The sequence below is a fragment of the Rana temporaria genome, chromosome 2, assembly GCF_905171775.1.
Source record: "Rana temporaria chromosome 2, aRanTem1.1, whole genome shotgun sequence".
Taxonomy (NCBI): Eukaryota; Metazoa; Chordata; class Amphibia; order Anura; family Ranidae; genus Rana; species Rana temporaria.
Genome location: NC_053490.1, coordinates 273730009 through 273753536, shown reverse-complemented (window position 1 = coordinate 273753536; position 23528 = coordinate 273730009). Strand labels below are relative to the sequence as shown.

At 43.8% G+C, this 23528-nt stretch overlaps 1 protein-coding gene across 1 annotated transcript; it reads left to right on the top strand.

Annotated features, from left to right (window-relative positions):
* Positions 1-1516: 1516 nt before the first annotated feature.
* Positions 1517-13914, top strand: FAM167B (family with sequence similarity 167 member B). Its single transcript, XM_040337043.1, has 2 exons — positions 1517-1998; positions 13230-13914. The coding sequence occupies exons 1-2, from the start codon at positions 1726-1728 to the stop codon at positions 13491-13493; spliced, it is 537 nt and encodes a 178-aa protein (XP_040192977.1). The 5' UTR covers positions 1517-1725; the 3' UTR covers positions 13494-13914.
* Positions 13915-23528: the final 9614 nt, after the last annotated feature.

Here is a 23528-nt window from a genome sequence, read left to right as displayed (position 1 = left end):
TTATTGTTATTGTTGTATTTATTGTTTTATTTTTTTATGGTTGAACTGGATGGACTTGTGTCTTTTTTCAGCCTGACTAACTATGTACGGTAACTATATTAAAGTTTAGTCATCTGTTCAAGTTAAGGTACTCCATGTGTAAGGCAGTGAACCTGTACTAAGGGCCAGATCCACAACGAGCGGCCGTAACTTAACTTTTCCTATTTAAGTTACACCGCCGCAAAATCTCTACCTAAGTGCCCGATCCACAAAGCACTTACCTAGAAATTTTCAGCGGTGTAACTTAAATCCGTCCGGCGCAAGGCGTGCCCAATCTAATGGGGCGAGTCCCATTTAAATTAGGCGCGCTCCCGCGCCGGACGTACTGCGCATGCTCACGAGGCGATTTTCCCGACGTGCTTTGCACGAAGTTACGTTACGCCGAGTTTTGTGAATCGCGCCGGGTAAAAAAAGTTGCGGCAGGAAAAAAAAAATGTAAAAAAAAATTTGACAGCGTCGCGGGAAAGAAGGGTCTACTTTTACATGGTGTACTAACTTTACACTTTGTAAAAGTAGCCCTAATTTTGCGTTTGCAAACTAACAACTTACGGAGACTTCACGAAGGGAAACCGCTTCGTGGATCTCCGTAAGTGCTAATTTGCATACCCGACGCGGAATTTCGACGAGAAATGCCCCCAGCGGCGGCCGAGGTACTGCATCCTAAGATCCGACAGTGTAAAACTATTACACCTGCCGGATCTTAGGAATATCTATGCGTAACTGATTCTGTGAATCAGTGGCATAGATAGAAACAGGGATACGAAAGCGTATCAGTAGATACGCCGGCGTATCCCTTTTGTGGATCTGGCCCCGAATGTCTAGCGTAGCCCAGAAGAACCCACCCCAGGGTAGGCCTTTCATATGACCCTTGTTTTAAAAACCCAACGAGGAGGGAAAACATGGAGAACAGGGTGGCCACCCCATCACCCTACCCCCTTGCTAACATATTGAGTGTAGGCAAGATGTAAATTTCCAGTTTTTGAAATGCAGGGGTATGGGTTTCCAGGCCCAATCATTTTTCAAAGACCTAAACATTTGTATTATTGTATTCATATTTGGAAACCAGGGCACCTGCCAGCAATAATACCAGCTTGGTTTGGTCTGCTCTGTCCCCCTGAGCAAGCATTTGTATCCCAGTATCTTTCATATAAAAATGGTAGACAGTTTTAAGTTTCAGTTATCCATCCTTTAAACATCTATTCCAAATTCTAATAACCTTGGAATGTTCTGCTCACATCATCCTACCCCATCCCTTCCTTCCCTTTCCTCTGTATAAGTGTATACAGGAGAACAGGGTCATCTTTAAATAGATCATAGTTGATGAGTGTTAATAACCTTTCCTCTGTATGCTGCCACTCAGGAGATTCTGTTATTGTTCTCCTGAACCTTGGATAAACTTATCTACAGGGTGCAGTTTCCTGCAAATGTGGGAGGTTCGTGAAGTTATAATAATAAAACAGTGCGACTTATAAAAAATAAAAGGCCGTACTCGTAGAGCAAAGTGGCTTTAGGAAACTGGAGCCAGTCTGTGCGCTCACCAAAAGTCTTTAAGTTCTTTAGCTGTTCTCATGCTTAATTCTTCACATGACTTGGCATTGACGCTCATTTTGGAACAAAGCACTTCTTCCCATTCTTACAACTAACACCACCTTTTATTACCATTCTAGCTTCTCATTTTCTTCAGCTATGTCTTTCACCCCAGTAAGATTCAATGAGCTTTGTGAAGACGGGGAAGATGATGTTGCTCCTGATCTGGAGTCTGTAAAGGCTTTGGCAGCCCGACTAAAGCTGCAGACCCGTCGACCATCCTACCATGAATGGGCGCAAAGAGTACAAGCACGGCCATGGGCTAAAACCAAGGAAAGCCCCCCTTCCAAAAAAATGAGGGACACCCCTAAGAACAGCGTGTGTGGATTCAGCTCTGTGGAAGAAGCCTTGGAATGGCTTAGGAAAGAATTGGTGAGTGAAGGCTGGGAGAACTCTAAACAGCATTATCCCAAGGAAAAACTAACCTAAAGAACATCTGTACTGAACCAAACACATTATTTTTATTGACCACCTTCTAAAAATAATAGATGCTTAGCTGTCTCTGGCTTCAAAAGTCACTGATCCAGGTATGTGCCAAAGAAAGTGCTAAAGTCGGGCAGCATAGTAGCCAGGTAACTAGCATTTCCAGGTCAGTAGTCTACATATTTTCTCAGAGCAGGTTGTTTTTTAAAGCTGAAATATTGCTGTTGAGTTATACCGCAATCCTTTTCTTTTAGGTTATGTTTGAATATATTTAGTACACAGTATAACATTGCTGTTCATTTTTCTGTGAAATGGCTCATTATAATTTTATTATTATATAATATTATTTTAATTATACAAGGAAAACAATGCGAAAAGTGCAGTGGAGCTGTAACAAGCAGTCCTTTTTTACTGATGATTTTTCTGATGTCTCTCTAATAGAATTTTAGCTATTATGTGCTGGATTTTACTGTTGGTGTCTCAGCATTATCTCTTAATGGATGTTAAAAGATAATTCTGTTTTATTTGATTTTTCACATGGAATAATTTGCCAAATGGTTGTACTCAATTTGCCTTAGGGCTCTTTCACACCAGCGGACCGTATGTCTGCTTTTTCATCCATCCGTTTACGGATAAAAAAGAGACATACATTGATCCCTATGAGATTGCGGGTGTCAGCGGATGAATATCCGCTGACACCCGATCTCATCCAGGTCCGCATTCCTCCGATTCTGCAGACGGAAAACCCTATTTTTCCATCCGTCTGCCAATCAGATCGGGTGAACACAGACAGATGGTTCGTGTTCATCCGATTCCCCCATAGGGGAGAGCGGAGATCTGACAGGGCGGTGCCTGCACAGTGTGCGGGGACTGCCCTGTCATCTGCCGGCTCAGTGGGGATCAGCGGAACGATCCCCTCTGAGCAAGCGGAGGTTCACGGGGCGGATCATCACGGATCCGGCCCGTGTGAAAGAGCCCTTACAGACCCTTTACATGTGTTCCTTCCTTCTGCAGTCATCTAGCAAAATCTATATTTTTATCGCAAAGCAGTATTAGGCCCGCCCCCCCCCCCCCAAATCTTTTTTATATATTGCAATTTATTAAGCCATAAATGTGATGGCTGCATTACTTCTCCTTTTTAAGCGTTTTTTTTTTTATTAACTCATTAATATTACCTAGAAATTTGGCCAGTAACTCACTTCCCGTCTGAAGCTGGGCATAAAAGGTTTGAAAATGTGTCTGGTTTCCCCACGGACTGGCTGAATTAAAATTTCTGTGTGGCCCTCCCTGTTGAACAGAAATCGATCTGATGATCGGCTTCTGTCAAAAAACAACGCTGGAAAACATTTGTCAACAGTGCACGACAGCAGATTAAGAAAGTCCCATTGGGGCGATTCCTTCATCCAGCTCGCTTGTGTGGATGGAGGAATTTTTTATTTTATTTCCTTCAGCCCCACTAAGAGCAAAGGCCGGCCATACACTGTTCAAATCTCGGTTGGTTCAACAGGAACTGGCCGAGATTTGAACCATGTGTGGGCAGGCTGAATGTACCAAGTTGATTAATTAATCAATCAACTTGGGTACAACCAGCCTGCCGGATTCACTTGCGATTATGAACAACATATTGGACAACAGCAGGATAGAACATTGTGGCAAAAATAGCTCCCACACTATGATCTACTAACTGGAAACACTAGGAATCACCATTTGGAAGCTCCGGGCATTACCTAGGTTTTGGGGAAACCGTTAAGTCCCCTTTCACACTTATACGACTTGTCTCACGATTTTGGACTGCAAAATCGTATGACAAGTCATTCTCTATGATTTTCAATGACTACCATTCATACTGGCACGACTTTAAGTTGTGCCTACTTCAGAGTAGTCCTTGCACTACTTTGGTCCGATTTTGATGCTACTTACACAGGCATTCATTGAAATCGCGGCCGCGAATCGCGGTAAAATCGCGGCCGCAAAATCGCGGTAAAATCGCGCAACTTTGAAGTCGTACAAGTGTGAAAGGGGGCTAAATCCCTGTGCTGGACGAGACTGCTGTGCCAGTTATTGCCATCTGGTAAGCAGATTATTATATCACCTTGGGTGTGTGGAGCCGGATGCACCATATATACTGTGAATGAAGACTTTATTATTGTTTCATCCCCTATTTCTATGGATGGACTTTAAACAGACACCTATGTTATTTTTTATGTAATGGGACTCTGTTTTATTTTTTTATTCTTTCACTTTTCTTTTTCACTTTGATATTTTCATTTAAATCAATAATAATTTTAACACTGCATTCACTTTCTATATATCGCTAGTGGCTGCTATAGCCGCTAGCGATAATCACTGTGTTCTCCTGGCAGGGAAGGCTTCCCCCACCTGCCCCCTCTGGGAGTAGTCAATTGCTCGCCAGGAGGGACTCCCCTGCCAGCACTGTCTGTGTTGATGGGGGAATTGTGTGATATTCTTTCCTGCTCAAGAGCAGCCAAGAGCAGCCGCTGTACTAACTATCCTATTAGTACAGTGAAATCCTCTGCTGCTCTATTGTTTTCTGACAGTGGGACAGACCCCCCTCCCCCTACGCCAGAACATTCCAGTCAGAGCTGATCAGGGGACAATCAGCAGACCTTTTTTACTCATGCCCCTTCAACAGAAGCCAGCCGAACAGCTTGGTTATTGCACAGTGTTGCTGTTTACACATTGCTGTAAGCCCAGGTTGTGTGCAGTTGTTACACATATTTTTTACTTGAAATGATAATTCAGGTTTGGTGGTAATGCAGTGATTGCATGATGATGGTTCAAGATCCTTACAAGTAGGAATGCAAGGCAGCAGCAGAAAGGAAACCTAAACTTTAAAAATATGTGAGTGAAAATTCCAGATGCTAAACAGAACTTGATGTTGTTGATTTTCTACACAAAGTTGGAGGACCTTGAATCAGTGTCTTTCCTGTCTGAAATGGCAGAATGTGGAGGAATATATACAGTGAGGGAAAAAGGTATTTGATCCCCTGCCGATTTTGCACTTTTTCCCACTGACAAAGAAATGATCAGTCTATAATTTAATGGTAGGTTTATTTTAACAGTGATAGAGCAAATAACACAAAAATATCCAGAAAAACGCATTTCAAAAAAGTTATAAATTGATTTGCATTTTAATGAGTGAAATACGTTTTTGACCCTTTCGCAAAACATGACTTAGTATTTTGTGGCAAAACCCTTGTTGGCAATCACAGAGGTCAGACGTTTCTTGTAATTGGCCACCAAGTTTGCACACATCTCAGGAGGGATTTTGTCCCATTCCTCTTTTCAGATCATCTCCAAGTCATTAAGGTCTCGAGGCTGATGTTTGGTAACTCAAACCTTCAGTTCACTTTACATTTTTTCTATGTGATTAAGGTCTGGAGACTGGCTAGGCCACTCCAGGACCTTAATGTGCTTCTTCTTGAGTCACTCCTTGGTTGCCTTGGTAATGTGTTTTGGGTCATTGTCATGCTGGAAGACCCATCCACGACCCACTTCTAATGCATGGCTGAGAGAGAGAGGTTATCACCCAACCTTTGACAGTATATGGCCCCGCCATCGTCCCTTTGATGCAGTGAAGTTGTCCTGTTCCCTTAGCAGAAAAGCACCCCCAAAGCATAATGTTTCCCGCTCCATGTTTGAGGTGGGGATGGTGTTCTTAGATTCATAGGCAGTATTCCTCGTCCTCCAAACACGGCGAGTTGAGTTGCTGCCAAAAGAGCTTGATTTTGGTCTCATCTGACCACTACACTTTCACCCAGTTCTCCTGTGAATCATTCAGATGTTCATTAGCAAACTTCGGCCGGCCTGTACATGTGCTTTATTAAGCAGGGGGACCTTGGAAGCGCTGCAGGATTTCATTCCTTCACAGCGTTGTGTGATATTAATTGTGTTCTTGGTGACTATGATAATTATTAGCAAGATTCTCCTGTGTAGTTCTGGGCTGATTCCTCACCATTCTCATGATCATTGAAACTCCACGAGGTGAGATCTTGCATGGGGCCCCAGACCGAGGGAGAATGACAGTTGTTTTGTGTTTCTTCCGTTTGCGCATAATCGCACCAACTGTTGTCACCCTCTCACCAAGCTGCTTGGCGATGGTCTTGTAGCCCATTCCAGCCTTGTGTGGGTCTACAATCTTGTCCCTAACCCCTGATATCCTTGGACAGCTCTTTGGTCTTGGCCATGATGGAGAGATTGGAATCTGATTGCTTCTGTGGACAGGTGTCTTTTATACAGGGAACAAGCTGAGATTAGGACACTCCCTTTTAAAAAAAAGTGCTCCTAATCTCAGCTTGTTACCTGTATAGAAGACACCTTATTTACTTGCTGAGTGATAGGGGATCAAATACTTATTTCACTTATTAAAATGCAAATCAATTCATAACGTTTTTGAAAGAAAAACAAACATTTTTTTTATGGATATTTTTGTTGTTACTCTGTCCCTTACTGGTAAAATAAACCTACCATTAAAATTTTAGACTGATCATTTCATTGTCAGTGGGCAAATGTACAAAATCAGCAGAGGATCAAATACCTTTTTCCCTCATTGTAGAAGACAACTCTAAAAAAAATGTACTGTTCATATGAGAAGAACTTTACATACTTATTTATTTATTAGAGCACAAGGTCTCCAAACTTTTCACTTTGAGGGCCACATTGTATATTTTATAAATATTCATGAACCAAAAAATATCAGTGCCCCCCCCCCCCCATTACATTAGAGTCCCCAGACTCCTCCTTACATCAAGGTTCCCATTAAAGTCCCCCGTTACATGGAAGTGGTTTGAAGTGGAGACCATAGGCAGCATCTGTTGACCTTAATCCTCAATCTGTGCACATTAAAGGATAATTTCACTTTTGGAACATGTTACATGTTCCACCCATTTTTAGGGTGGAACATGTTCCAAAATATGCAGCCTCTCTCCCCACTCCAGTGTGCCAGGGATCTTCTCCCTGCACCCGCTATCACTATTTAAAAGAAACCCAGCCGTGCGGGGCTCCACTTACACAGCCACATCATTCATTCAGTTTCCTGTGCCGTTGCGGCTGGCGGCTTATATTTTTCAATGAGCTGTGAGGGTGCTGGTGAGAATTCCATGATCTTCCTACTCCCAGGTTATGTCCTGCTCGTACATGGTATAAGCAGACTGCTATCCTAAAAGTCTGCAGGAGCTGGACATGGCACCTGTGATCTGTTGATCACAGATGCAATGCTCTGCAGGCTCCTTAGAAAAAAAAGAATAAATGCACAAAAAGTGCATTTATATATTTATTTTTTAAACGTGAACTTATCCTTTAAGGATATGCCTCTGATCCTAGCCGTGGGCTGAATAAAACCTTGTCGTGGGCTGAATGTGGTCTGCGGGATGCAGTTTGGAGACTCCTGTATTAGTGTAATGTATCCGTTTTATATTGTTTATTCTATTTAAAAGTAATTTAGCATACAAAAAACATGTAAACTGCTAACTGTGTTGTTACCTGCAAGTACTTATGTTAGTCTTTAGGTAAATCTCTGTAGAGCCCATTGATTCCTAGACCTATTCACTTGTAGGTCATCATGAGCCGGTTAGCTCTTCTTGGATTAGGCAGCCAGCCCATGATGTTGCATGCCAATTCTGACAATGAAACAAAATCAAGTTAACTTTAAAGCTAAACTCTAGGACCTAACAAACCCTGATTAGCTATGGTTGGGTAAAGAGGGATTGAAATTCAGCCTGGTTTAGCAGGGACAGGCCAAAATTCCTTTGAATCGACTTCTGTAGAATGGGCACACTGGAAAACTTTTGTTGATCAGTGGTTGGTGTGTGCACCCGCATACACTTGCACCCACACAGATGTCATATTGGGACAGGTGTGTCTTTATCTGTGTCCCAATAGACATCAATCGGACTACCTGCATGGAGATGCATGGGAGTATGGTATTGTATGCCCTGTGTGGACGAGGCCAAAGAGTCAGCACTTATAGTTCAGTTTTAGTCCCTGTTCATTCCAGCACATTTTAGGGGCTGTCCATTAAAAAAGTCCTGTATGTTGCATCTTTGCTCAAAAGATCATCAAAAAGTTTTACAGAGTTCAATGGTAGTGCTCCTAAAACACAACACACCAAAAATACACCAAACAATAGTGAACCGGCCCTTGAAAAAGTGCAACAGGAAAGGGAAGGAGAAGGAAAAAAGGGAAGATCGAGGAGACAAGTAACAACTTCACCTGTTTTTTTTACATATACAGTGGGGATCGAAAGTTTGGGCACCCCAGGTAAAAATTTGTATTAATGTGAATAACGAAGCCAAGGAAAGATGGAAAATTCTCCAAAAGGAATCAAATTACAGATTAGACATTCTTATAATATGTCAAAAAAAGTTAGATTTTATTTCCCTCATTTACACTTTCAAAATTACAGAAAACAAAAAAATGGCGTCTGCAAAAGTGGCTTTGTTATGCACATTAATACAAATTTTTACCTGGGGTGCCCAAACCTTTGATCCCCACTGTACTTATGTGAGGGGTGTACTCACTTTTGTGAGATACTGTACATATAGTAAACCAATTGAAGAATTTTAATAAAAATCAATGCTTTTCAAAACATCCTAATAAGCTTTCTCACATGGTATATGAAGAGAAAGTGATGCAAGGGGTGGATGAGTCTCAGTGAACGGAGTTATATTGGATACCCGTAATCATAAACATGAGATAAGATGATATGAGATGATATGTGATGATATGAGCACAATATACTAAGATTATGAACCTTTTCCTAAACTAGGAAAATTAAACAAAATAAAGTAGAATAACTTAAATACAATAAACATGGAGGTGGGGGGCGGGGGGTCAAGAGATGGAGGCTGGGGCGGGGGTATATTGAATAAGGAGTGATTTGTCCTCCATAGGATCACAGGTCTTGTCTAGAGAGAGGCGGGATAGCTGGGCTGTAGTACTGATGAGTTGAGCTATGGGTTTCCTTAGGGTGTTTGACAGTCTGGCTTTGAGATACCATTCGGTATATTTGAATTGATGATTCTGCTTCGGTCGGAGCACCATCTTGAAAAAAATCTATTAGTAGGGGCATAGTTCTATAGCTCTGTATCTAGTTTTTCTCGATAAAGACGTTTTTTTAATCTTTTTTCACAGCAGTAATAGTTGGTGGGGAAGAGGATGTGTACACTTTTATATTTTTATGGGCAACCAGAAGACATAATTGAGTCCATTGGAAGATATGAAGTTTGTGTTCGCCTGGTTGAAGTTTAGCAGATTTATTGTGACTGAAAAGGTAGAATAGGCGACTTAGCGATGAGGCATCCAGTAATACTAAAAACGAAAGTTACAACTCCGCCCCAGGGAGCTGAGATTGGAGCGCATTGCCAAAAACGATGTAGTAGGAAGGGCTTAGGAATCCTGTATTGTGGGCTTCACCTGATTTTTAATGCTATGCTACAACCCTGCAACATTTCAATCCAGGTGTCCTGGGGTGCCTCAAATCTTAAAGGACCCTAGCAATGGCTAGGCATTTAATATGTGTGCCAACCTATTCTTCAATTAAGAATAGATATCAATTTATGAAAAAAAGTGGAAGTATCTAGTTATAGGTGTGCGGAGCATATTGCATTAGGGTGTGCACCCTTAAGCTCAAAAACACATGCATGTGTATGTGTCTACATATATATGGCCTTGGCACATTGATCTCCCTGCCAGCACAGTGAAAGAGGAGAGCATTAGCACTTCTCTTATGGCAGAGCGGGTAAGAGGGAGATCTTTCTCATGTTCCTGCTGCTACACAGAGTGATTACACTAATGCGCATGGTGTGATTAGGGTGTGCCTGGGCACACTCGGCACACCCTGTGTGCATGCCTATGAATCTAGTACTTTATGTATCAGGCAGATGTACAAGTAAGTAGTCACTAAAGAGTAACTTCACTCTCTTCTGCCTTATTTTTTTACTCCTTCCTTGCTGTTGAATTACATACTCACCCGCCCAGTGGATCCAGCATTTTCCTGATGAAATCCGCCACTCAGGTGTGACAAGCTAGGTCTCATGCCACACCATCTTGGTCCATCTCCATCATCATGAGCCGGTTAGCTCTTCTGGGTTTAGACAGCCAGCCCATGATGTTGCATGCCAATTCTGCACATGGGTTGCTGTTTGTCCTACTACTGCAGTCTTTTATGAAATGTGACAAAATAATTGGGGAGAGGGAGCCAGGGAGATAGACTCACCAGAGTGAGTGAAGTTCTGCCTTAAATAGCAAGTACTTTTAGTTTTATACTTTTGGAGCTCACAGTTTGACAAACACTAACACAACCTACAAGCTTCAATATATTGAGTAAAATTCAGAAACGTCCAGTTTCTGGCTTTGCAACTAGTTTAAGACCCCTTCCTGCTGAATTGGTCAAAATTCCAGTCATGGGTGGTGCTGCAAGCACCACCTGGCTCTACAAAAGTGGATTTACCTGTAAAAATCGACTTAGTGGTATGGAAAATTATTATCCAAACAGATACAGAATTCTATCAGATGCAGGGATTCATACAACTGAAAGTGCCACAACTGCCTGACCACAATTAGTCAGCAGTGGAGATTCCTCCATCCAAGCTGTCTTAGTTTGGATGGGAGAATTGACTGTTTATCTTTTATTCAGTCCATGGGGCCGAACAAGAGAATATGAGCTGTGTATGGTCAGTATAATTCTGCTACCATCCGTTTTTTACCAGCAGTGTTACAAGCAATTGTAGCATCCTCTACTGTAGGGGTCAGCAACCTGTAGATCGCAATCTACCAGTAGATCGTTGACAGATGACTGGTAGAATTCGGTCTGGACTTGCTGACCTGCCATTCCAGAGCATCAAACAGAGTGCAATGCAGAGAGACTACTTATAAAGATGGAGTTGTAGAAGAGAGCAAGAGCTGCATAAGCCGATGCCTCCTCTGTAGTGCTGGCTCCTGTCCCATGCAGAGTGATACCAACTGCACTCCACCTCTTATCCTGGCTAGCAGTCTCCAGAGTGGTGCCAGCAGCAGGAAATAAGAGATCTTCAGGTCAGTGTGAAGCAATACGCTGGGCATAATAGTATAGGGCTGCTTTCACACTGATGTGCTGCGGTTTACCCACACCAGGGGTGCAGCCAGGGCTGTTTGAAGGAATTTGGGGGCCCCAAGCAAAATGGGGGCCCCCAACCCCCCCCCCCTGCATGTTAGCGCTACACTATTTTTTCTTCTATTCTTACCTCCCCTTCTTCCCTGTAGGCTGCCGCTGTAGCGTGGCCAAGCTCCTCTTCCCCCTGCCTCTTCCCCAGTCCCCTATCAGATAGTGCACTTCCTGTCAGTCCGGCCGGGAACAGGAAACTGAATCTCCTGTACCACGCGCGGTACCCGGCCGGACTGACTGGACTCCAGGTGGAAGGAAGAGGAGCTTGGCTACATCCTGGGAAGGGGAAGTTGGGGGCCCCAGGCCAGCTCGGCGCCCCAAGCAATTGTTTGTTTTGCCTGTCCTGTAGCGATGGGCCTGGGTGCAGCGCAGTGCATCTGCAACTTTCCTTAGCCATGGACTTCCATTCTATCCCCCTGTTTTACCACCTCCAACTTTACGTGTGAATGAGCCCTAAGGGTGCTGCTGCTGAATGCAACTAAGGGCTCATTCACAAGTGCAGCACAAGTGCTGCTCCTCTAAAAAGCAATTTGAGTGGGTGTTGATAGGTGGTGAGAAGGCAAGAGCCCCCAGATTTAAACCCATGATTGCCATGCCTCAATTAGAGGCCTTATGGTATGAGTTGTAACACCGGCGCAAAATGCAAAGTGAAAATTATATATATAAAGTGAAAAAATAATAGTGCTAAGTCTGCTGCAGTTATGGTTTTACCCCACCAGGTGGTGCAGTTATGTGAAATTTTATGAGTGTTCGTACATGCAACATTAAGTCAGCGCAGTAGTACATGTTGCATGTACGAACACTCATAAAATATTAGAGGCCTTAAATCAGGTGTGAGGAGGCGACACTGTGCCCGGTGATCTGTGACTTCTCCCGTGTTGTTCAGGTAGACCTTCACCTCTTTAAGATTGCCTACCCCTGCTCTAGTATGTGCTAGAAGTAGTTGTTTAGCTTTAGCTAAATTTAGCTTGGCTGAGTGCTGGGCTTGGGATGTGAGTCAAGGTTCAGTGACTCAGGGGCTGGATGACTCATCAGCAGGGCCGAAGATACCACTAAGCAAACTAAGCAGCCACCTAGGGCACACTGCTACCTAAGATGCCAGGCCACTGGTGTTTCTACTCTCTTCTCTCTGCAGCAAGCAACTATGTCTCAACATCAGCAGGCAGCCGCCGCTCTGTTCACACATAGTGTCAGAGGTGCAGCACTGTGTCTGTGTCCCAACTCCTGAATTAATTGAAACAAGCAATCATTCATTTATGGGCGCTGGTAGGCTGCATTGATGGGCGCTGGTAGGCTGCATTGATGGGCGCTGGTGAGGCTGCATTTGATGGGCACTGGTGAGGCTGCATTGATGGGCACTGGTAGGCTGCATTGATGGGCACTGGTAGGCTGCATTGATGGGCCCTGGTAGGCTGCATTGATGGGCGCTGGTAGGCTGCATTTGATGGGTGATGGTGAGGCTGCATTGATGGGCACTGGTAGGCTGCATTGATGGGCCCTGGTAGGCTGCATTGATGGGCGCTGGTAGGCTGCATTTGATGGGTGATGGTGAGGCTGCATTGATGGGTGCTTCATTAAAAAGGTGGGGTATACATGGGCAGGGCAAAGGGGAGTCAGGGGTGGAGCCGGGGGCAAAATGAGGTTTCGCCTAGGGTGTCAATAATCTTTACATCAGCCCTGTTCATCAGGCAGCTCTCTGGCACTTCTCCCTGGTTTGGAAGTTGGAAGACACTTTCAAAACTAGAGGATGGGAGTAAGGAGGGTTGTCCCTTAAGTTGTTGTTGAAGTAGATCCCATAATCTCCCATGCCTATTCAAGTTATTATCCCTCAATTAAAAACAAATATAAAAATCAGGCTGTTATCTGACTCTTGAGTGACTGTGAAAATTTGATGTGCCTGGCTGTGCAGGGTGGGGAAATCCCAGTTTACTTGCGGCTCCTTAGTGGGTGCCCTACACAATGTTATAGTAAAGACATTTGATATCATGCACTTACTGTGTTTTGTTTGTTTCAACAGCACGAAATGCAGGCAGTGGACCACCAATTAGCTCGCCAACTGATGCTGCTCAGGTCTCGAATGTCACAACTGAAAATAGAGCAAACCTGTGAGAGACATAAGGAGATGTTGGATGATGCCACATTTGACCTAGAGGGTTGTGATGAGGACTCTGACTTGCTCAGCGACATCCCTCCACGGGCTGCTTTTTCCCTTTCTACTCCCCTCAAGCACATTGGAGTCACTAAGATGAACATTAACTCTCGAAGATTCTCCCTGTGCTAAGACTGTAGAAGTTATATCTTTGGCAACCAGCAATATAGCAGCATCCTCACCAAATGAATGCCAGTAGGAATTAGCCTGCAAAACACATGCTTTTGAGCTGAGTTCCATCCCTGGGGGAGGTGGGGACAATCATGGAGCCCTTTGGATCATCCAACTGCTTTTAAATCTCTGGTTATAAGATCATTTAGTTCCATTCTTCAGCGGTAAATATAACACTACTATGTATATGTAATTTGGTGCATGATGCAAAGGTCGAAAGGCGTCGGGGCATCCACACAGCTAACATTATGTAATGTAATGCTGTATATACGGGTGTTTGCATTGTCCACTATGGAATATGTACTGTTTAACCAGAGCTCATATTTTAATTGCACATGACATTGGATATTTCTCAAAATAAAGAAATGTATATCTATATTCATCCCCTTCTCTCACTTTGTTACATTGCTGCTAAAAAAAAAACCTTGGGTGAACTTTACCATATTATTTTTTCTGGGGTGTGCAGCTTTAACATCTCTCTCATATGTGTCTTTTCACCGCTGCTACTCTCTATTCATGTGCCCGGCCCCTTGTCGGAGCACCGGGCATATGAATTACAGTGACGGGTGTGTTTTGGAAGCGCCTGATTAGAGCCATGAGCTCTAATAGGCTTCCAAAAGGGTAAACAGCGGGCACACTGCTGTCGGTTCGCTGATTACTCAGTGGTATGTTTGGGAACCGAATATATTGCTTCCCTAACACTGACCCGCCTCTCAGCCAAAAAGGTTGCTCTGGTTACCTGTGACCAGATTGGCTGAAACAACAGGAGTCGCTATTGGACGCCTGACTGGAGGAGAGGACGGGAGAAGAAGTGCAGGAGACATGAAGGACCCCGCTCGTCGTCGTCACCCGCTGCCCCACAAGACAGGGTAAGTGCCAGGCAGACGGCGAACAGGCAGGGGGCACACTCACACTGGCACACTGGCAGAATTTGGCACACTGGCAGCATTTGACACAGTGGCAGCATTTGATGGGCACACTGGCAGCGTTTGATGGGCACAGTCGCAGCATTTGATGGCGCAGTGGCAGCATTTGATGGCACAGTTGCAGCATTTGAAGGCACAGTGGCAGCATTTGATGGGCACAGTTGCAGCATTTGATGGCACAGTGGCAGTGTTTGATGGCACAGTGGCTGCAATTGATGGCACAGTGGCAGCGTTTGATGGCACAGTGGCAACATTTGATGGCACAGTGGCAACATTTGAAGGCACAGTGGCAGCATTTTATGGGCACAGTGGCTGCAATTGATGGCACAGTGGCTGCAATTGATGGCACAGTGGCAGCATTTGATGGCACAGTGGCAGCATTTGATGGCACAGTCGCTGCAATTGATGGCACAGTCGCTGCAATTGATGGCACAGTGGCTGCAATTGATGGCACAGTGGCAGCATTTGATGGCACAGTGGCTGCAATTGATGTTTTATTTTCATTTTTTTTTAGTTTGTTTGCAACCCCCCCCCCTCCCCAATTTTTTTAGCACCAGCCGCCGCTGTGTATGGGACCCCATGATTTCTAACAGCAGCCCTGGATTGCACTATACCCACTGGCTCCAAATTGTTCTTCAGTTAATGGCTGTGTCCCTCAATGAATGATAGAAAATAATCTACATCATAGCATAGCCCAGGGGTCTCCAAACATTCTAAACAAAGGGCCGGTTTATTGTCCTTCAGACTCTTGGAGGGCCGGACTTTGGCCAGCGGGAGTGGAAATTTACCTGGCATCATTGTTAGTAAACAGCTGGTATTAGGGGGAGAAATAGTGCCCCATTGCTGGTATCATAGGGGGGAATAGTGCTCTATTAGTTGTGTCAGTGGGAGAAATGGTGCTCCATTGTTGGTGTCAGATGGCAGAATAGTGTCTCGTATCAGTGGGAGGGATAGTGCCCCAAGGGCCAGATAAAGGCAAGCAAAGGGCCGCATCCGGCCCTCGGGCCGCAGTTTGGAGACCACTGGCATAGCCAGATCACCTTCCATATACTCCCTTCAGAAATCCAAGCTAAATGCAAGATTAGTATCCTCTTTCACATGTACAAAGGGGATTTAAAAAGGAATGATCACCACACCATGAATATATAAAGTTTAAGGCCCGGATTCAGAAAGGACTTATGACGACGTATCTCCAGATACGCCGTCGTAAGTCCAAATGTGCGCCGTCGTATCTATACGCTTATTCAGGAAAGCAGATACGCCTGAATTTTGGCAAGATACATCCGACGTAAGTCTCCTACGCCGTCGTATCTTGGGTGCATATTTACGCTGACCGCTAGGGGCGCTTCCGTTGATTTAGGCGTCAAATATGTAAATGAGCTAGATACGCCGATTCACGAACGTACTTGCGCCCGTCGCAGTAAGCTACGCCGTTTACGTAAGGCTTACGTCCGGCGTAAGTTTACCCCTCATAAAGCAGGGGTAAGTCATGTTAAGGTATGGACGTCGGAAACGTCGGAACAGCCGTCGTATTTTATGTCGTTTACGTAAGTCGTACGTGAATGGGGCTGGGCGTAGGTTACATTCACGTCGCATGAATGGACCCGGCGTATCTTAGGGAGTAAATTCGATGTGATTCTAAGCATGCGCGCGCATGCGCCGTTCGTTCGGCCATGCATTTACATGGGGTCACGCTTCATTATAATACAACACGCCCACTGCCTTGCTACTTTGAATTACGCGGGCTTACGCCAGCCCATTTACGTTACGCCGGCGTAAATATGAGAGCAAGTGCTTTGTGAATACTCAGCTTGCCTCTCAATGTTACGTCGGTGTAGCGCATATGAGATGCGATACGCCTATCTAAAGATGCGCCGATCTCTCTGAATCCCAGCCTAAGTGTTTATTCTATTTTTTCAAAATAAAGCATACTGGTGTAAGAAGACTGTTAATAGGAATGCAGTCTTCTGACACCAGTATGCTTTTGTTGCTTTTAAAAGATGGAATAAACATTTTGATTTTATTTATTCATGGTGTGCAGATCACCACCTTTTGAACAAATACTACATATGGACACGGGAAGGTATGATTTGTTGGAGCCACATTAAATAGTGGGTCAAGGTCTAATGCCGCGTACACACCATCACTTTATGTGATGAAAAAAAACGACACTTTCTGTGAAGTAAAAAATTACGTTTTTGAAAGTTCAATTTTCAAAGACGAAGTTGCCTACACACCATCGTTTTTCTCACAATGTTCTTGCAAAGTGAGGTTACGTTCACCACGTTTTTCCATTGAAGCTTGCTTCATAAGTAGCTTCTGGGCATGCGTGGATGAAAAAACGTCTTAGAAAACAAAGTTTTTTGCTACACACGGTCAATTTCTGTGAAGTAAAAAGTGCACTTTTGAAAAACGACACATAAAATTGAAGCATGCTTCAATTCTTTTTGGTCGTTTTTTACAAGACATAAAACGACGTTTTCCCCCACACACAGTCAATTAAAGTGACGTTTTTAAAAACGTCATTTTTTTTCATCACATAAAGTGATGGTGTGTACGCGGCATTAGGTGTAATAAATGGAGCAGTCACAGGACAAATCAAACTTAAAATTAAATGACTGAACTAAGCAAACTGTACTCAGTTATCACGCTGATAAAAGCAAGCTCAACAATAATAAAGCCATATATTATACTCGGCATCGGTAAAATAGAAATAATTTTTACAGTGGCATTATGTACAACTGCAATATTTATTAAATAATGGCCTGGATTCAAGAAGCAATTGCGCCTGTGTAACCATAGTTACACAGCACAATTGCTTACTTGCCCCGGTGGAACGAATGCTCCTGATTCAGGAACCTCGTTACGCCGACTGCAGCCTAAGATATGTGCGGCATAAGGCTCTTATGCCCGCATATCTTAGGCTGCATTCTTGCGATGGCCGCTAGGTGGCGTTCCCGTTGTGCTCAGCGTATAGTATGCAAATTGCATACTAACGCCGATTCACAACGTTACGCGAGCCCTGCGTACGCAGTTTACGTTGTTTCCGTACAGCGTTTTTCGCGTAAGGCTGCCCCTGCTATTAGCAGGGGCAGCCAATGTTACGTATACCCGTCGTTCCCGCGTCGCAAAATTTCAAATTTACGTAGTTTGCGTAAGTGATTCGTGAATGGCGCCATTCACGTTCACTTTGACGCAAATGACGTCCTTGCGACGTCATTTGCCGCAATGCACGTCGGGAAAGTTTCCCGATGGAGCATGCGCTCTACGATCGGCGCGGGAACGCGCCTAATTTAAATGTTTCCTGCCCCCTACGGGATCATTTAAATTGCGCGCGCTTACGCCGGGCATTTTGCCGGCACGCCCACGCAATTTACGGAGCTACTGCTCCGTGAATCAAGGGCAGCGCAGTAAATTTGCGGGGGCGCAGGGCAAAAACGTTGCCCTGCGCCTCCGTAAAAAAAGCGCAATTGTACCTGAATCTAGCCCAATGTTTATAACAGAAAATGTTTTAACACATTGGGCCAGATCCACGAAGCAGTTACGCTGGCGTATCTATTGATACGCCGCGTAACTTCTAGGTTGCTCTAGGTTGTATCCACAAAACAAGATACGCCTGAAGCTGGGCTAGATCTGACTGGCGTACGTCTTAGTACGCCGTCGGATCTAAGGTGCATATTTACGCTGGCCACTAGGTGGCGCTTCCGTCGATTTCCGTGTCGAGTATGCAAATTAGCTAGATACGCCAATCCACAAACGTACGTCCGGCCGGCGCATTTTTTTACGTCGTTTCCGTAAAGGCTTTTTCCGGCGTAAAGTTACCCCTGCTATATTAGGCGTAGCCAATGTTAAGTATGGACGTTGGGCCAGCGTAGAATTTTTCGTTGTTTACGTAAAACGTTCGCGAATAGGGCTTTGCGTAGAATTACGTTCACGTCGAAAGCACTGGCTTGTTGCGGGTTAATTTAGAGCATGCGCACTGGGATACCCCCACGGACGGCGCATGCGCCGTTAAAAAAAACTTCATTTCCGTGGAGTCAAGACGTATTAACATAAAACACGCCCACAACTTAGTGATTTGAATTGCGCGCCCTTACGCCGACACGTTTACACTACGCCGCCGTAACTTACGGCGCAAATTCTTTGTGGATACGGAAAATATGATGTAAGTTACGGCGGCGTAGTGTATCTGAGATACACTACGCCGGACTTACAAATGCGCCGCGCTACGTGGATCTGGGCCATTGTTTTTTAATAGAACGTCCTAGTCAGCATAAATATTTTTTCATATTTTTATTTAGCTAATGAGAATGCATTGACATTCATATAGTCACAAGTCACAACAAATGAACAAAAGAAACAACATAAATGTATAATCACAAGGCAAATGACATAGAAAGTACCACAATATTTGACCATAAGAACAGGCAACTTCTGTCCCCTGACTATATAGTAAAATCCTAGAAAGGAGCATCCAGTAGCTAGGATATCTTTTTACTGTGGGAAAACTATCCCAATAGACTTGTATGTCATCCACATACCTCTTTTCCTCACTGCGGCAAAGGGCCTCAAACAGGAGATTCATAGATGATTTGAAGTGTGAGTTACTTTTTTATATAGTTTTATATTAGCTACTCAGGCTTTGAATGTGTTAGCCTAAATCTTCCTTACAACAAGATACATATTGGGGCTGATTCATTAAAACTGTAGCAAAGAAAATTTGCCGAAAAAACTGAGTATTTACCCGTAAGGGCCAATCAGAACTGTGTCTTATACGTCCTAAAAATAAAAGAAGAAACTTTATAGGCTGTTGAAAACATCTATACCTTGGTACAATTTGTATAAGTGACCACCACCTCAAAATTTGCAGCAATTCACCAGCCCCATTGACCTCACTGCCTTAAAAGATTAAAAAGTGCTTAAGGTTTTGCTCTTCTCCCAAACCAGGGTGTCCGCACTGCCTTCGAATTAGATCAGATTTTCATCCATAAGGTCTGCAGTGTGTTCTGGACCAGTCCACCTTGCTCTCCTGCACTCCATGTCCTAGCTGTGCTTTCTGCCAACTGACTGAACAATATGGGGCAGATCCACAAAGATCTGCCCCGTGGCATCGTATCCGAGATACGCTACGCCGCCGTACCTTACCTGGCTTTAAATCGAATCCATAAAGAATTTGCGCCGTAAGTTACGGCGGCATAGTGTATCTCAAGCGGCGTAACGGCGCGGAATTCAAATCGGCGATTAGGGGGCGTGTTTCGTTCGTGGATCGTCGGAAATAGCTAATTTGCATACTCGACGCGGAAAACGACGAGAACTCCACCCAGCGGATGCCGAAGTATTGCATCTAAGATCCGAAGGCGTACGAAGCCATACGCCTGCCGGATATAACCCAGATGCCGTCGTATCTTGGTTTGAGGATTCAAACTAAAGATACGTCGCAGGAAATTTGAAAGTACGCCGGCGTATCAGTAGATACGCCGGCGTACTCGCTCTGTGGATCTGCCCCTATGTACAGTATTTCAACTTGGTATTCATTGGTTTACCTGGAGTTTGGCTTTTAAACTCTTTGTACTACGGATATGACTTCACATACAAAAGCATAAGCTTGTGTTTGTGGTTGCACCGTAAAGTGTGAAGAGCTCCACATAGCCAGGAAGTTAGGTAGCAGCGAGAAAGAGAGAAACACATAAGGGTGTAAGGATGAAAGAGACAATACATAAATAAAAAGAATACAATAAACAAACTATATTAGGGCAAAAGGTTTGTATTTATTTCCCTTTTGAGTAAACTCAGAGAACGGTGGAACATTTTCGCGGGTGCTCCACTGTTCCAGAACTGTGGATGTCCAGATTGCTTTTGTCATGTCTGACCTCTTTTCTCCACCTACCCTAAAGTGTCAAGGCAATGTTAAAGAGAAACTGCTGTCTGCTCACATAATTTGTAATAAAAACATTTTTGCCATTCTGAAGCATCCCTCCCTCCTTGCATATTATTTTATATATACTGTGATTCTTTACTTGCCAAATACGCTGCAGAAATCTCTCTCCACTGAGTCTGGCTGCATCCATTTTAACTGTGGGAAGCTGAAGCTGCTGCCTGTTCACTTCCTGGATTTACACAGACACACACCTCCAGCTCTGCAGCTATCATTGGCCCACTTATGACTCATCCCCCCTCCCTTCCAGGCAAACTCTCAGGAGAGTGAGAGAGAGTGAGCCTAGGCTTTTATCAGGCAAGAAACAGGAAGGGGGCTGTAAAAGGTATTTGCTGGCAGAAAAAAAAAAGTTTTACTATCCATCGTTTAAACAACAAGGGGACAGGAGTTAATAGATGGAAAGATGAAAAAATGACTGAAGTTCTGCTTTAAATACCACTAAAAGAAAGCTCTATTTGTGTGGGGAAAAGGGACACAAATGTCATATGGGTACACTGTAAAAAATATTGTGCTAGGTCTACTCAAAAAAATTGGGGCAACTATTTGCATCAGCTTTTTAAGTACTCTCAACTAAACTTATTTTTGTCTGACTCATTAGACTTTTCATGTTTTCAACTTTGTTGTTTTAAGTAAAGCCAACGATTTTTCTTTCAATTTATAGACCATAGTGTTTTAAGTTATGCCGCGTACACACGATCGGATTTTCCGTCGGAAAAAACTTGTACGTTTTTTCCAATGGAATTCCGCTCAAGCTTGGCTTGCATACACACAAAGGTTCTCTGAACTTTCATCCGTCAAGACGCGGTGATGTACAACACTACGACGAGCTGATTAAATGAAGTTCAATGCTTCTGAGCATGCGTCGAATTGTTTCCAAGCATGCGTCGAAATTTTGCGTGTCGGAATTGCTACAGACGATCAGATTTTCCAATAGAATTTTTTTTCGGCTGAAAATTTGAGAACCAGCTCTCAATCTTTTGTTGGCGGAAATTCCAACAGCAAAAGTCCGATGGAGCATACACACAGTCAGAATTTCCGTTCAAAAGCTCACATCGGACTTTTGCTGTCGGAATTTTATATTGTGTGTACGGGGCATTATTAATACATACCTTAACTTGTCTGGAACTATATTTTTAAAGCGGGGGTTCACCCTTAGAGGGCACTTTTCCCCCTTAGATTCCTGCTCGTTTTCTTTAGGGGAATCGGCTATTTGTTTTAAAATATGTGCAGTACTTACCCGTTTACGAGATGCATCCTCTCCGTCGCTTCCGGGTATGGGCTGCGGGAATGGGCGTTCCTTCTTGATTGACAGTCTTCCGAGAGGCTTCCGACGGTCGCATCCATCGCGTCACGATTTTCCGAAAGAAGCCGAACGTCGGTGCGCAGGCGCAGTATAGAGCCGCACCGACGTTCGGCTTCTTTCGGCTACGAGTGACGCGATGGATGCGACCGTCGGAAGCCTGTCAATCAAGAAGGAACGCCCGCTCCCGAAGACCCATACGCGGAAGCGACGGAAGAGGATGCATCTCGAAAACGGGTAAGTACTGCTCATATTTTAATACAAATAGACGATTCCCCTAGACCGAACGAGCAGGAATCTAAGGGGAGAAAAAAAAATTTTTATAAATGGGTGAACTCCCGCTTTAAGTAAAGCCAACTAAATTTTTCCAGTTTATAGAAAAGCTTAAGTAGGAGCATATACATTAACCACTTGCTTACTGGGCACATATACCCCCTTCCTGCCCAGGCGAAATTTCAGCTTTCGGCACTGCGTCGCTTTAACTGACAATTGCACGTCCGACGTGGCTCCCAAACAAAATTTAAGTCCTTTTCCCACAAATAGAGCTTTCTGTTGGTGGTATTTGATCACCTCTGCGGTTTTTATTTTTTGCGCTATAAACAAAAAAAGAGCGACATTTAAAAAAAAAACACAATATTTTTTGCTATAATAAATATCCCACATTTTTTTCTCAGTTTAGGCCGATACGTATTCTTCTACATATTTTTGGTTAAAAAAATCGCAATAAGCGTATAGTGATTGGTTTGGGCAAAAGTTATAGCGCCTACAAAATAGGGGACAGAATTATGACATTTTTTTTTTTTACTAGTAATGGCGGCGATCTGCGATTTTTATTGTGACTGCGACATTATGGCGGACTTATCGGACACTTTTGACACATGACACATTTTTGGGACCATTTACATTTATACAGCGATCAGTGCTATAAATATGCATTTTTTTATAGCTTTGTTTTTTTATGGAAACCTGACATCGGGGGAGATAAATCACCAGAACAGTGAGGCCTCGTACACACGACCAGTTTCCTCGGCAGAATTCAGCTTCCGACCGAGTTTCTGGCTGAATTCTGCCGAGAAACCCGGCCGTGTGTACACTTTCGGCCGAGGAAGCCGACGAGGAACTCGACGAGGAAATAGAGAACATGTTCTCTATTTCCTCGTTGTTCTATGGGAGCTCTCGGCCCGCCGAGCTCCTCGGCGGCTTCAGGGCTGAACTGGCCGAGGAACTCGATGTGTTTGGCACGTCGAGTTCCTCGGCCGTTTGTACGGGGCCTGAGTGTAACATTGCGATTATTTTATTGTGTGCATGGTGGTGAAGAAAAAAAAAGGAATGGCAGCTGAACCTCCGCTTTAAACTTTTTGTCTAGATTACTCAATATTATACATTATTTTCGTAAATGTAAAAGGTGTGTTTTAAGAACGAATGTAAATTAAGTAAGGTACTTAAAATATCAAAGTAAATTAATTAACATTTCTTTTTATGTTAAAAATTATACATTTTTTATGTTAAAATTACAAGTCAACAGAATTATTTTTATCAGTGTACAGTGTTGCATGAATGAGTAATTGTCATTCAAAATGTGAGATCACTGAAAACAACAAGGGCAGATGATTTAATAGATGGAAAGTTTAAAAAATGACTGAAGGTCTGCTTTAAGAGATGGTCACCATTATTAGCAGGGAGTTGTCTAGTTTTTCTTTCTTAGGCAACTGAGCAGAAAATTTGATTTCTAACAGTTAGGCCCCTTTCACACGGACGGATAGAATGGGGCTTTTAGCTGTGGATTTTCCAGTTTTCTACCGCAGCTAAAAACCCACAATGCTTTCCTATGGCCC